General features: G+C 39.0%; 1 protein-coding gene across 13 annotated transcripts in view; it reads left to right on the forward strand.

Annotated features, from left to right (window-relative positions):
* Positions 1 to 16099, forward strand: part of BPTF (bromodomain PHD finger transcription factor) — a 158647-nt gene that overhangs the window by 110878 nt on the left and 31670 nt on the right. For 8 of the 13 annotated variants that reach the window (XM_044247603.1, XM_044247601.1, XM_044247605.1 and 5 more), the window contains 8 exons: positions 2474 to 2598; positions 4059 to 4187; positions 6672 to 6822; positions 7128 to 7170; positions 9148 to 9394; positions 9753 to 9914; positions 10132 to 10283; positions 11181 to 11289. In XM_044247603.1, the coding sequence (XP_044103538.1) occupies positions 2474 to 2598; positions 4059 to 4187; positions 6672 to 6822; positions 7128 to 7170; positions 9148 to 9394; positions 9753 to 9914; positions 10132 to 10283; positions 11181 to 11289 (1118 nt within the window). Of the gene's footprint in view, positions 1 to 2473; positions 2599 to 4058; positions 4188 to 6671; positions 6823 to 7127; positions 7252 to 9147; positions 9395 to 9752; positions 9915 to 10131; positions 10284 to 11180; positions 11290 to 16099 lie in introns of all 13 variants that reach the window. The other 5 variants (XM_044247604.1, XM_044247609.1, XM_044247614.1 and 2 more) reach the window with 2 other exon arrangements.

Here is a 16099-nt window from a genome sequence, read left to right on the forward strand (position 1 = left end):
ATGTCTGATGCTTAGAGTAGATGTAAAGAATGCCAAGAGGTGCTTGTTTGAGCTTTATTCACGTTGAGGCTGAGCAGTAGTGAAAAGGGAAACTTGTCAACTCATTAGGCCTCTTTTCCCCTCCGCACTGTCCATTCCCTCACCTCCTTTTTCCAGGGCCCTGATTCTGTTTCATGATCACTTTGAACCAGTAGTGGTCTCCACAGTGCCGCCCGAACAAACGGTTCTCCTGAAAGGCAGATCTAGCCTGTGAATGTTCGGTCGGAGCCGAGCAGCCTTCCACGTGTTAACTCAACCGCAGGGCTGGGAGGGGGAAAGCGTCTGTCACCTGTGCCCCACGCCTGTGCGAAGGACTTCCCGTTACAACCCGTCCGATGCTGGACACGTTTCAGAAGCCTTCAGCAGCTCACCTTGAATGCTCTTCTCCCCTCCCATGTGGCAGCGCGTTCTGGCTCTGCCGTCCCTCCTGCCGGCTTCATCTCTTGCTACGCTTCCAGCTCCTTCCCTCCAGTCAGAGCCCAGCAGATGTGGCTGCTGGGAAGAAGAGTGTGCTGTTGTACACCTTCCTCCTGAGCGGATGTGTGCCCTTGGCCCTGCTGTAGCCACCTCCCCATCTTTGTCCTTTGAGACCCAGGCAAGGCTCTGATCCCCAGACCAGAGCCGAGTCAGGTGCCACTCACACTTCCCTCTGTTAAGCTCCTGAGGAAGCAAGGACAGATTATGATTCATTTGCGTCTCCAGCTCCTTTCAGTCAGTCTAACACACACAGAAGGCACTCCAGTATTTTTTGGATGAATACGTAAATGAACAGGCTTTTGGTGTGTTCCCCTCCTCCTGGTGTTTCTGTTGCAAAATAGAGGTGCACTGAAGTTGCTGTTTGATAGTAAAGAGTGAGCCGAGGAAGAAGAGAGAGAATAAGAAACATTTATTTTCCCAAATACATATCCATTTGCTGTGTCCAGAGTTCCCTAGGCGGTTCTGTAGGGTATGGTCTGAAAGTGACACATACTTTTCCCCCTTCTCAGGACATCCCTGCACTGGATAACGTTCCCCCTCCCATTTAAGAATTGTTCTGTCTAGGGGCGCCTGGGTGGCTTAGTTGTTAATAAGTGTCTGCCTTTGGCTCAGGTCATGATCCCAAACTTCTGGGATCGAGCCCCGCATCGGGCTCCCTGCTCAGCGGGAGGCCTGCTTCTCCCTCTCCTATCCCCTCTGCTTGTGTTCCCTCTTTCACTGTCTCTCTCTCTGCCAAATAAATAAATAAAATCTTAAAAAAAAAAAAAAAAAAGAATTGATCTGTCCAGGTTCGAGGATTCACAGGGCGAAAGCACAAGAAAGGAAATCCTGGTGTCACAGGTGGAGATGGGAATTTAAGAAGCTGCTGCAACTTTTTGGTTGGAGCATTCCCTTTCTCTCATTGTTCATTTTCCCAGATTAATGTTTAGTACAGAAAGCATTGCCTCTCAAATACAAATTATCTTATAGTTTACCTTCTGTGTCTGTTAGAGGAGGACATTATTTTAGTTTTATAGATTTTTCTGTATCCAGTATACTTACTTAAGTACGTGTAGCGTTTAATTACACACTAACAGAGAATGGATACCCTAGGGCTGCTTTACAATATTTTATGGTTAGTTCCATCTTGGGACATAATATTCATTGCAGCTGTAAACTCATTTTGAAATATATCTTTAATATTATTTTTAAAAGAATATCTAGAATGTTTAGTAACTTAGAAAAAAACCTGAACACAGAGATTGCTGTGTCTCCTTTTCAGTAACGAATCTCGTATTACCCTTTTTTATTACTGATTGTGTTACAGAATTCTGAAACTATTAACTACTGTGACTAGAGTGTTTATTAGTATTAGCAGGTGTTCATCATCCAGTAGTTCATGTTTTGCAGAACCACCATTTGGATACAGAATTTCTGTCCATTTGGAAAGGCCTTATTGGTTTCACAGGGGGTCTTTTTTTTTTTTTTCCTGTTTTGTGTTTTGAGAAAATTTAAACAGTTTCATTTTGTTTCAGCACAAATAAATCAGTTATGATTTTATCCTTTTTCAAAACTCTTTTATCACCTTTAGTAACACAATTATTTCCCTGTATTTGTTTTTTGTAATTTCTCTAGCACATATTCTGGAATTAGGCTAAATGTATAAAATCTTCATAAATTCTTGCCATGGCAGTCTTAAAAAGAAACATGCTCATTTTACAAATGTATATGGCATTTGAAGCAACTGCAGACCCTTTTTAAATTGTTAGATGCATGTTACACCCAGGAACAAAAGGGTTATTTTATTAAGGGACATGTAATAGCCAAAGTACTTACAAAATCATCATTATTAAAATCATAATGAAGACAAGAAACCAGCCATTCGGTTTAATAATAGAATGTGAGTGTCTGTATGTGTGCGCACCTGCGCGTGTACGTACACGATACATACGTAGTTTTTCTTGGGTTTTTCTTTCAGGTATAGGCTTCAGACTGTGAAGTCCTTAGCTGGAGTGAGCCTTATGTTACGGTTACTGTGGGCAAGCCTGAGATGGGATGACATGGCCGCCAAGGCTCCTCCAGGAGGAGGGACTACACGGACAGGTAAGGGTTTCTTATTTTGTGTTTGAAGTTGAAAAGAGAAAAAAAATCACTTGACAGTTCACTTAATTTTAAGCATTTCTGTTATTTATTAAAATATAACACTTGTGTCTAAAAATACAGCTTTGCTAAGGTTGGGCAGCACATGCTGTAAGATCCTGGGGGCAGGCAGGGAAGAGGGGGGGTCAGATGAAAAGGTGAGTTACTTTTAGATGTGAACCAGTCTGGATTTTTAAAAAGGTCTTTATTGTGCTCGCTTCGGCAGCACATATACTAAAAAGATCTTTATTGGGGGTGCCTGGGTGGCTGTCAGAAAACATCTGACTCTTGCTTTTAGCTCAGATCATGATCTTGGGGCCATGAGATCGAGCCCCGTGTTGGGCTCCACGCTCAGCAGGGAATCTGCTTGAGATTCTGTTTCTCCCTCCACGCCCAACCCCTAGCGGTCCCAACTCCCCATACTCACTCACGTGTATGCATGTGCGCGCTCACACTCTCACAATATAAATCATCCCCCCCCCCCGACAAGATTCTGGTCTTTATTTTCTTTGTATTCTCACAAGTACAGTTTTAACAGATTTATTATGGTAGAATTTACATAAAACAAACTGCATACATATATAAGACACACATTCTGATAAGTTTTCAGACTCATGGGGGCACCTGGGTGACTCAGTCGTTAAGTGGCTGCCTTTGGCTCAGGTCATGATCCCAGGGTCCTAGGATTGGGCCCCGCATCAGGCTCTCTGCTCAGCAGGGAGCCTGCTTCTCCCTCACTCTCTGCTTTTGTGTTCTCTCTTTCTCTCTGTCAGATAAATAAATAAATAAATCTTTAAAAAAAAAAAGAAAAGTCCATTCATGGTCCTTTGTTATCGCTCCCCCTCCTGTCCTCGTGAAACTACTGAGCAGCCTTCTTTCACTGACATTTAGTGTATATTTTCTAGAGAGTTCTATGTGTTTAAATTTTTCTCTTTCTCCTAGTTCTTTCTTCCTCTTTTAGTTGATAAATGGAACTGGAAAACATACATGATTTTAAAAAATTGACATGTATGATTTTAAAAATTGAGTGGATGTGCATGATGACAAAACCAGCAAAATCTAAAAAGTTGAAATATAAATCTTTATTATAAAAAGATTTTTGTTATTGTAGAGTATAAGTCAGTTAAACTGGGACATCCAGAATCCTATGCTTGCTGCTTCTTTCTTCTCTTAGTATTTTGACTGTTTCACTGTCAGAAGCTAAGCTGCCCCCAGATAGTATTTTGCTCAGTTTCGAAATTTTCAGTGAGGTAGAAAGTCAGTATTACTGCACTCTAGCAATGATCCCGAAGTCATTAATTAATCAAATGTTTTCAAAAGTTTATTCCATGTGTGTCTCCTTTTTAAAGCACCAGATGTTGTACCTTTTTAGTTTCTGAATATTTTAGGTGGTTATTAATACTGTGTGGATTAAATCACCATAGAAACATCTGAAACTGAAATCACAACAACAGAGATAATTAAAAGGCGAGATGTTGGTCCTTATGGCATTCGATCTGAATATTGTATCCGGAAAATCATTTGCCCCATTGGAGTTCCAGAAGCACCAAAAGGTAAGGAATACAAATAATTCTGTTCTTTTGTTATTGACCTGTTAACCACATCTTTTACCAATTAAAATTTGATTATAGGGACATTTGGATGGCTCGGTTGGTTAAGTGTCTGCCTTCGGCTCAGTTCATGATCCCAGGGTCCTGGGATCAAGTTGTGCATCCGGCTCCTCACTTAGTGGGGAGCCTGCTTCTCTCTCTGCCTCTGCTCCTGCCCCTGCTTGCGTGTGCTCTCTCTTCTCTCTCTGTGACAAATAAATAAAATGAAATCTTTAAAAAAATTTTTGATTGTAATCATTTCCTTAACTCTTTATTCCACTTATGAAAAAGATACCTTCTCATTACATGAACGATACCATTACAAAAGGGTATTTTTTCATTACATATCTTTACATTACATTTTTTTAAATGGTATTTAAGTAATAAACATAACAGGATTTCACTAGACAAACATATCTATAGGCATTGTTCCAAGCACAGGGAGGGTGCAGAGAACTATAATACCTCTTCTAGGGGCACCTGGGTGTCTCATTTGGTTGAGTGTCTGACTTGGTTTCCCATGATCTCATGGGTTGTGGGATCGAGCTCCATGTCACACTGTAGCTCAGCAAGAAGTCTCCTTGAAAGATTCTCTTCCTCTGCCCCTCTGTCTGCTCATGCTCATGCTTGCGCTTGAGAGCTCTCTCTCTCTCTCTCTCTCTCTCTCTCTCTCAAGTAAATCTTAAAAAATAATAATACCACGGGGCACCTGGGTGGCTCAGTCGGTTAAAGCCTCTGCCTTCGGCTCAGGTCATGATCTCGGGGTCATGGGATTGAGCCCCGCATCGGGCTCTCTGCTCGGCGGGGAGCCTGCTTCCCTTCCTCTCTCTCTGTCTGCCTCTCTGCCTATTTGTGATCTCTGTCAAATAAATAAATAAATAAATAAATACATACATACATACAATCTTTTAAAAAGTAATAATAATAATAATAATACCTCTTAAAATTAAGATGTGGAGCAGTGACTGATACCAAACCTTCACCCTAAGAGGGCAGCTGCTGAGTCTGTCTGGTTTGTTGTTGTCCCGACACCCGCTGTAGAATCTGACACATGAGTGGTCACTGAACATCTGTTGATTCAAGGGTGAAAGCTGTTGTGAAATACTTCAGTTCTCAGGTAGAAATAACCTAAGAGGCATAAAGAGCGATTCATTTATAACATAACAGTTACAGAGCAACTACATGATAAGAACTAGACCGCAAATACATGAAGAACGGGACTGAGCCCCTGTTCTCAACGGAAGTGAAGCAAAGGTGATAGTATTAAAATTCTGTAACATGAGAATCAAAACTGTTAATGCTAAAAAGAGTTCAGTGAGGTGATCAGACTCAAGAGATGTAGATAGATGAAAATGAATAATTTTATTTCATATGTGCAAAAAAGCATTTAGGGAAAACAATCTGTTATGAAATGGGTAAAAAGAGAATGCTGTCCTTAGAAACGTACTACTTAATAACAGAAGCTAATTGTCTCCAAATGTATGTGGTTTACCTTTTGAAATCTGATTACATTCAAAAGTTCCTCTTGCAGAATAAATGAGAATAGATTTTTTAAAAAGAACCTCAATAAGGGGTACTGGTCCTAGCAGAGGGTGAAAATTCGCATAAGTAAAACAGTGTTGTCATGGAACTAAGACGGCCGTTGCCGGCCAGAGAAACAGATGGAACAAGTGGCTTCTGACGTCTTCATTCTTGACCCCAGAGCTTTCAAATCACTGCAATCTCTTTGGATCACATTTCTTTGCCTCTTTCCGCTTTGAATAACCTTGGTCCTACTGCTGTTTCTGCTTTCTTCGGCTGCTTCCTTGTTCCCTGAACAAATGGGATGGTTCAGTGCTTGCCTCTTTCTACTTTTTATTTTTAAAATCTTACCATTAGATTTTACCTCTCCTAAATAGTTTCAGATCCGTTCTTCACACAGGCAACTTTCAAATCCTCCTTCTCAGTGCTGTGATGGAAAATACGCATTGCCAGAGTAGCACATGCCAAGGACACCCGGCCCAACTGTGTGGGAGGAATACAGTAGGCTTCTTGAAGGACGTGTATCCATGTTGGCGTCTGAAGGATAAATAGGCGTTAGTCCAGTGAGGGGGACGGAGGCGAGGAATGGGTCACAGCCAGATAGAACAGGCTACGTAAAGGCTCATAGGCCTTTATAAACCTGGCCCATGAGCTCTGACCCACCACCTGGTTTTGTTAATAAAGTTTGATTGGAACACAGCTATACATACTCACTTAGGTATTGTTTCTGACTCTTCATGATACGAAGGCCCAGTTGAATAGTTGTAACAGAGACCATCTGGCCCACATAGTGTGAAGTATTTACCATCTGGCCCTTTAAGAAAAAGTTTGCCAACTCCTGTTTCTTATGCCATAAGAGGAGATGCCAGAAGTACTGTAATTTTAGAAGCTCTGTTTGCTTAAAATGCTCTGATTTCTTTTCCAAAGAAACACCTACACCTCAGAGGAAAGGCCTTCGATCAAGTGCATTGCGGCCAAAGAGACCAGAAACGCCCAAGCAAACTGGCCCTGTTATTATCGAAACTTGGGTAGCAGAGGAAGAGTTGGAATTATGGGAGATCAGGGCGTTTGCTGAAAGGTAAGGAGTTGGTTCACATGTAAGCAGATATTTGAAGCTTAACTTCAGTATGTCCTAGTTAATTTTATTTCACCTCTTGATTTTAAGTGCTAGCTGTAGATGATTTCTTAAAGCCCTATTTCTAATTTTAATGTGTTGTATCTGTTTGTCAGTTTCTGATTATCTTACATTTAATGTTTATTTTTAAGCGGAAATAATTTCATATCTTTTTATAATATGAAAATCGACCCGATTCCATTTAATATTTGATACCGGTGTCTAGTAGTGTCATTTCTGATAAAATTCCTCTTTTTTTTCCCCTGCAGAGTGGAGAAAGAAAAGGCACAAGCAGTTGAGCAACAGGCTAAGGTTAGTGAACAGAAGAAGGCAGACGACCTCAAGGCCCAAATGGAGGCTCACCCCCGACAGCAGCGCTTGGCTGTCCAGCAGGTGGGGGAGTTGGTACTAGTCCCACCTGGCAGCAGATTGACATTTTAGCCAAATTCGTGCACACCAAAAGCACAGTAATATATTCATGTAGTTTTATTTATTATCACTAGAACTCAATGGGTAAGTTTTTGTTATTAACATATTGTCGGCACATGGTGTTAACATTAGCTTGAGGTGTTTGTGGGTAATTTTCAAAGATAATGTTGTCCTGTCAAGTTCTAATTGTAGGCCATGAAAAAGCAAGTTGTACTAAAACCCTTTTAAGAGTTTGCTGTAATTGAGGATAATTAAGCTACCAGTGGTTTCTTTGCTTTTCCACACTATAAATAATATATTATATGTGCCTGAATATCAGGGGCTCACATGTTTTCTCTTGCAAGAATACTATTAGAGTTTTTAGCCAACTTAAATATGCAAACTTTTAGGATATAGATGAAATCAATAAAGATCTATTTGCAATATCACTAACTTAGTTACATATATTTAAAAATTACATATTATATCAACCGAAGTATTCATTTCAAGCTACTTTTTTCCTCTTACATTTTATAAAACATTCCTTTACATTTTTGTGCATCTTTTACTTTTGTATACTGTAGGTCATTGTCTTCCCTTACATCAGAGATTTAGATAAAAGCACTGTTGGATTTTTCATGTCTGTTCATTCAGAGAAAAAATAGCTAGTTTTGTTTTTCATTTTATGGGTATGTTTTGTCATCTCTATAGTGAAATCTAATGTTTTACTTTTAAACATTTATTTAAAATGTTTATTTACAAATAAAGTCAACATTTCCAATTTTGCAGGCATACCCTCAGGAGATAACTACAAAATAGGTGTTCAGTTTCTTTGTCTCCCTGCCTGCTTTTTTTTTTTTTTTTTAACTGATTCAGTCAGATGACATCTCCAAAGCATCCAAAACTAAACTCCTTTTCTTCTGAGGAATGAGATACTATGTGAAATACCTCACATTACATTCAGGCATATAAGATGTTTACAAAAGCAGTCCTGTAGAGTTCAGCTGTGATGTCACTGGTGAGCAGTTACCAATGGCAGGAGAATGTTCAGCATTACAGCTTTAGCTTAGTACACATCTCAGCCCCACCATTAACTAGCTCTGTCTAGGCCAGTTACATAAATTCTCTGAGTCTCAGTTTTGTCATCTTTAAGTTAAAATACCAGTAACTCTGTTGGGTTGGTCTGAGCATTAAATAAGATAATGATGAGTAAGCATGCCACCAGGTTTGAAATGAGTGCTGCCCTTGTTCTTACTTGTGGAAGCTTATATCGTTGTGTTGGTAAGGTCAGGAAGTGTTAGCAATCTATGATAAAGATACACAGATCGTCTTTAAAAACCTTATAGTCTGATCAGATTATACCTCTCTGCATAAAATAGTCTAAAATATTTTTCTATAAGAATGTGTGAGGTGAGTAGTGTAAGATGTTTAGAGAAGATATTTTACTAACCTTTTCAGCTTGCTTACCTTGTCAGCCTGAATAGTGGCATTTAAATATCGACATTTTTTTTTTTAATTGGGTAAGTTAACATTACAGTAAACCAGAAACCTTTTACAGTTCCTACCATTTGCCTCTGTTCTCTAAGTTCTGCTGCCAAGCAACAAGGTGTTTCTCTCTCCAGTGAAATTATCGATGTCTCTTTTATTTGCATTCTGAAAGCTTGGACATTTGTACAGGCTGTGATTTAGAGTCCTTAAAATATGGCCTTCTTCAGGAAATTAAGTTTAAGGGCAAATTTATATGAACATATTTTCAGAAATACTTTAGAAATTTGATCCAGTTTCTTAAATTTGGAGAAATTATGGCTGGACTTCTTGCAGAATGGTCTCATTTTTATTGAGAACTATTTGGTTCATGTTTTCTGTCCCTGGCTTTTCTAGAAACGATTGGAACAGCAGAAGCCTACAGTAATTGCAGCTTCCACCACTTCCCCAACAAACAGTACAACTAGTACCATTTCTCCAGCACAAAAAGTTATGGTGGCCCCCATAAGTGGCTCAGTTACAACTGGAACTAAAATGGTACTCACGACTAAAGTTGGATCTCCAGCTACAGTAACATTCCAGCAAAACAAGAACTTCCATCAGACCTTTGCTACGTGGGTTAAGCAAGGCCAGTCAAATTCAGGTATACAACTGTCATTAAAGAAAAGACTACTTTCATTCAGGGAAAAAAAATTTCATTCCTTTACTGAAATGGAACATTTCTTTAGAAAATTGTTTTTCTTCTGCAGCTGATTGAGCAAACAAGCTATAACAGTTGGTTTGTTACAAATAGTATTCATTATTATTACATTAGCGATACTCCTCTCTTACATTATTTCACTTTCAACATTTACATAGTTCACTTACTTTGAGTGGAGAGGAATGTTTGTCTTAAAAATACAAAATGAGCCACATTTCATGCATTGGTGCCCTTCCTATAAGTCACTACGTTGCTGGTTATTTTAAATCTAAAGCTTATTAAATGTCTTATACCCCATTAGCCACCAGCACAGCTGCCACATCTGCTACAACCATTGCCAGCACAGGTCAGACGTTCCAAATTACAGGCAATCCAGTCACTATGGCAGGAAAAGTAATTACCAAACTGCCACTTCCTGCAAACAGCAAGATTGTCGCTGTAAATGTGCCAGCAACGCAAGGAGGTAAGGGAAATGTGAAGAGTTTTAATTCACATTTGCCAGATCATACTGTCGCCATTATTTTTCATTTCCTTTTCACTGATTTCAGTCCTCGGATCTCACATTCTATGTAGCCCACTATAAAACCCTGCCACACGTAGTTTCTCCTCAGAAACCCAGCAACACCTGATGCTTTTTATTAAAAGGGCAGTTGTTAATGACTTCTCCATCTTTCTTTAAGGCGTTGTTCAAGTACAGCAGAAAGTTCTGGGTATCATTCCATCAAGTACAGGTACAAGTCAGCAGACCTTTACTTCATTCCAGCCCAGGACAGCAACAGTCACAATTAGGCCCAATACCTCAGGCTCTGGAGGAACCACAAGCACTTCACAAGTAAGAATTCTTTACAGGCTTATTTTGCTTTGAAGTGTGAAGCACACCGAGTTGAAGTTTTTAGAACAACCTCTTCCAGGATTAATCCAGCTTCTAATTTTCCTTTGCCTTTACGTAATATGTGACAAAGTACTGATTTTTTAAAAACCAGTTGTATTCTTAAGCATAAATCATATGCAAAATGTTCATTTTTAACATTTAGTTAATAGCATATTTTTATGTGTTATGAATCATAATAAATGCTTTCTAGGATTTTGTAAAGAAAATTCCTTTATACGAAACAATGGACAGCCTTGGAGCCCCCAGGGAAACCGGCTGTGCAACTAAGAGTAGAATGAAAATAGAATCCATGGCATTATAACTAGTTTGTTATCAGCTGATATGCATATGTATTAGATATGTGTAGCCGTTTCTTTGGCTCTAAGTATCATGGAAAATGTTTGAAGTTTTATAGACCTGAAAATAATGTGCTCTGTAGTCTCTCCTCTAAAACTATGAAAGAACATTGGGTTTCCACTCTTAGTATTATATTCTGTGGGTGACAGTTACATATTGGACCTCAGGGAAAACAGGACTCAACATTTTCCTGTGAGCAACCATGGTGGTTATAGAACAAAGCTTCACTGGGTCTTGTCCCTCCCTTCTAGCCTGCAAAGAGGTACTTGGTATCAGTGACAAGGAATTTCATATGATCTCATTTGAATTAAATTTTCTTCCCTCAGAATTCCATCTTTATTCTGATGCTTAATGTAACTTAAAGTGTAATGTCCAAGAGCCCTTGTCATTTCTGTAGACCTGTTTATCAATAGAGAATGTTTAAAGATGTGTGTTCGAAGTCCGTCATGCTCTTAGTCTTTTAAAAACATTTTAACTCATTGTCCTTTGTGTCATTTATAGGTGATCACAGGGCCTCAGATCCGCCCTGGAATGACGGTAATTAGAACACCGCTCCAACAGTCCACACTAGGAAAGGCAATAATTCGAACACCTGTGATGGTGCAGCCAGGTATTCATCCCTCCAGCATTTTCCTCTTACACCTGGACAACCAGTCTAGGAAATCTGTAATACTCTGTACTGGCCTCTCTGCCTACTGAAAAATACCGATTTGAATGAATACTTCAAAGCACGCTAAATTTCTAATCCACTGTGGGGTACATCTGTATTATTTCATTTCTGGCATTGCGAGTAAGGGAAAAATAGATCCAGCTATGCTTAATAAAAATGTTCTAAAAACCTGTAATAAATAGAAGATAAATTAATTCAAATCACTGGAGTAAAGAGAATGAGTGAAGACAATACTCCATGTGGCAAACAGACAAAATCAAGGAAACAGCTAAAAAGGATTTAAACAAAAAGCATTAAAAAAGATTACAAAGGCATTATCAGCCCTTTGTTAATATGAACAGGTTAGACTTCCCATATTTATAAGTTGAATACTGTAAAGATAGAAGAAAAAATCCTACTGTGTATTAATAAGAAACATACCTAAAGTTGAATTACCACAAAAAGTTAATAAAAAGATGGGCAAAGGTACATGAAATAAAGACCAAAAATAGCAAGTAAAAAAAGCGGGAGATACGGTGTGGGTGGGGAGGACAACATTTATCCTAATATTGAACAGAGCAAAAGTCAGTGATTTTTACATTGTCTTAAAGATAAAAAGTTGAAGTGAAGATGCCATTTGGAATCTTTAAGAACCAATTAAGGGGCACGTGACTGGCTCAGTTGGTGGAGCCTGTGATTCTTGATCTTGGGCTTATAGGTTCAAGCCCCACATTATGTGTAGAGATTACTTAAAAGTAAAATCTTTGGGGCGCCTGGCTGGCTCAGTCATTAAGTGTCTGCCTTCAGCTCAGGTCATGACCCCAGAGTTCTGGGATCAAGCCCCATGTCAGGCTCCCTACTCAGCCAGAAACCTGCTTCTCCCTCTCTCATTCCCCCTGCTTGCGTTTCCTCTCTCGCTGTGTCTCTCTCTGCCAAATAAAATCTTTTTTTATTTAAAAAAAAAAAATTAAAAGAACTATCCTTTAGAAAAAAAAAGATTTCATTAATGTGTTTAAAGCAAGAACTACTTGATATCAGGGAAGGATCAACAGAAGTATGGTAGACCAGAAGCAGGGTGTGTCAGCTATTAAACCTGCAGGAGTACACATTGGTTTTAGGTCCATATGGACTCTACAAAAACAGTCACATAATGAGTCATAAGTAAAACGTGGTGAATTCCTTCCAAAAAGTGGAACGTGTGTAGGCCACATACTGTATAGTAAAGCTAGAAGTTAATTAAGTTATTCTACTAATTTTTACTTGCTTGAAAATTTTAAAAAGTATGTTCTCCTAAGTAACATGTGAGTTAAGGGAACATCAAACGCATAGGTTCAAACAGATTATCGAGTAGTAACTAAGTCATTCTGCCAGAGCAGGACTCAGAGGCAGATCTGTTCAATAACTACTTGAGCACCTAATCCAGGCAGTTGAAATACACTGGAGGATAAAACAGACCAAAAAGCCATATTCTTAAGTATTAATCAGTAGTTAGAAAAATATACAAAACAAGTCTTAAAGAAAACAGGAAATAAAATAAAAATATAAGTAATAATTTAAAAAGGGCGGGTACCTGGCCTACTTGGTCAGTAGAGCTTGTGACTCCTCATCTGGGAGTTAAGAGTCAAGCCCCATGTTGGGTGTAGAGATGACTTAAAAATAAAATCTTAGGGGCGCCTGGGTGGCTCAGTAGGTTGGGCCTCTGCCTTCAGCTCAGGTTGTGATCTCAGGTCCTGGGATCGGGCTCTCTGCTCAGCGCGGAGCCTGCTTCTCTCTCTCTCTCTCTCTCTCTCTCTCTGCCTGCCTCTCTGCCTACTTGTGAGCTCTCTCTGTCTGTCAAATAAATAAATAAAAATGTTTAAAAATTTTTTAAAAAATGCTTTAAAAAAATAAAATCTTAGGGCGCCTGGGTGGCTCAGTGGGCTAAAGCCTCTGCCTTCGGCTTAGGTCATGATCATAGAGTCCTGGAATCGAGCCCCGCATCGGGCTTTCTGCTCGGCAGGGAGCCTGCTCCCCTGCTCTCTCTCTCTGCCTGCCTCTCTGCCTACTTGTGGTCTCTGTCTGTCAAATAAATAAACAAAATAAATAAATAAAATAAAAATCTTTAAAGAAAAGAGAAAAGGGCAAATGTTAATAAAATAAACCATTCTTTTGCAAGTCTATTCTTGAGAAATGGGAACAAAATGCTAGTTTACAGAATTAGTAATGAGAAAGTGCTATAAACATAGAATGAATTTCTTTTTAAAACTTTCTGTATTAGAGAGAGAACATCAGCAGAGGGAAGGACAGAGAGAGAGAGGGACAGGCAGGCTCCCAGCTGAGTGGGGAGCCTGATGCAGGGCTAGATCCCAGGACCCCAAGATTATGATCTGAACCAAAGTCAGATGCTTAACCGACTAAGCTATCCAGGTGCCCCTAGAATGAACTTTTTTTTACTCAAAAGAGAATTGTGTATAGGAGTCCTTGTAGCAAGACTTCGGGGAATTCTCACTCCCCATACTCAGGAACTAAATCTATTTGAATAATGAGGCATATACTATGTATATAGTTTAGTGTATATATATATGTATACATATATATATATAAAATATATAAGCATATACTGTGCTTATAAATTTCAAGTCTCGATGACTCATATCAAGAAATTTGGAAAGTTGCCATAGTATTTCCTACAGAAAATTCCAGACCTCATGGTTTTATGGATAAAATGCTTTGAAATGATTAGGAAGCAATTTCTTTCTTATAAGAAAAAGTTCCAGGGCACAGGGCAAAGAAAAGATTAAGTCTTTTCCATTCATTTTATAATTTTAGCACAGTTCTAAAATGAAATAAAGCACTGGTTTTTTATTTAAATAAAAGCAATTTTCTAAAAAGTCTAAACAGGATTTACCCCAGAAAAGAAAGTAAGATCCATTATTTCACTTAATGCTGCAGCGGCAGTTGGTAGAGTCTATCTAGTATCTAGCTATCGGGTAGCTAAAGGGAACTAGCTATCAGGTAGCTAAAGGGAACAATAAAAGTGATGTAAAGGAGAAAAAATTGTAGATGACAACTAATAATATACTTACAAATCTGAAAATATTTGGTGATCGCAAGATATATAGAGCCTTTGTTTGGTATTGCCTTAATGTCGCTCCAGTTATGTGTTTGACTTGCGTATGTGAATCAGTAGTTACACATATGAGTGTGTCTCATGTGTCAAAGAAAAGCAAGATGGCCAGTGGGTCTGGTGGGGCCCAGTGAAGATGTGGAAGAATCCTAGGAGTTGTGGCCAGAGAGGTGGAGGGTAGGTGGATGTGTGCAGTGTGTCTCTGATTATGTGTAGAACAGCTTACCCTGTTCCTACTATCACACCAGCCTTTCCCAAAATGGAATCCACAGACTTCGTGGATATAATAATTTTTTTAAATTTTTCAATTTACATTTCAGTGATAATCTCAAATTAACATGTACATGTTGGGGGTCATCTGAATGAGCAGCACCAACCCTTTAATCCATCTGTGTTTATGATGGCATCATACGTGTACCAGGGGATCAACTAAAGCAATTTTTCGTGCATCGTTCCTCGAACTGCAGTATAAGGACATAATGTGGGGTCCAGAAATTCTCAAATTAAAGCACTTGACTTTAGATGGTGTACTGTGTTTTGGTTCATCATAAGAATAAATGCGAGAGATTAACTGAGAAAAATTTAGAAGATTTTGATTGTCACAGAATTAGCACTGTGACACCAGAGGAAACTAGACCAATGAGAGCCAGTAAAGAGGCATTATCTCTGAGAATCTGCAGTGTCACAAAGGTGTCATTTTGATTAGGAAGGAAAGACTGGACCAAGTGATACTGAAATAATCAGTTTCTAGTTTGGTCGGGGCATTAGACCTCAGCCAGCACATACCGTGACTGAGAACGTGCTTGGGAAGATACATCTGATTAGAGAATGCAGGGAAACTTTAAAAAATTAAAGCCTGAACAAGAAAAACACACACACATGCATATTAGGGGAAAAAAATTGAGATCTAAACAGAAATAAAAGGCAGAATGCAAAGTAGGAAGACTACATAGTTGTAATTTATATCTTTAATCTATAAAAAAAACACCTGTAAATAAGTAGGGAAGAAGGGAAGTGGGGAGAGTGTGGAGCAAGAGTTCACAGATGAAGCATAATGACTTGACACGGATTTAAATGTTGACCCTTTATGGTAATTGAAGAAATTCAGAGACCATGATGCTGTCATACCATTTCTGGTTGCTGGAATATTGTACTTTAGTGATAGAACCTAGGGTTGGCAAGCGTTCAGTGAAATGGAAACTCAGTGATGGTGAGAGTGTGTGTTGGTATAACCTATGCAAAATTCAACTCAGGGCGCCTGGGTGGCTCAGTGGGTTAAGCCGCTGCCTTCGGCTCAGGTCATGATCTCAGGGTCCTGGGATCGAGTCCCGCATCGGGCTCTCTGCTCAGCGGGGAGCCTGCTTCTCTCTCTTTCTCTCTGCCTGCCTCTCTGCCTACTTGTGATCTCTCTCTCTGTCAAATAAATAAATAAAATTTAAATAAATAAATAATTAATTAAATAAAATAAAATTCAACTCAGTACTGTTTTCTTGCTAGAAACCCAGTAATGTAGGGGGGAGTTTATTTTAAGGAAATAACTAGAAGGGTATAAAAATTTATAAACAGGGATTTCACCATAGCATTATTTTTTAAAAAATTAAAAGGGAGGGTATTCTGAATGTCAGACTTTCAAATGTTATACATGTGCAATGTAATACATAAGCA

This window comes from Neovison vison, chromosome 5 (genome assembly GCF_020171115.1).
Source record: "Neovison vison isolate M4711 chromosome 5, ASM_NN_V1, whole genome shotgun sequence".
Classification (NCBI taxonomy): Eukaryota; Metazoa; Chordata; class Mammalia; order Carnivora; family Mustelidae; genus Neogale; species Neogale vison.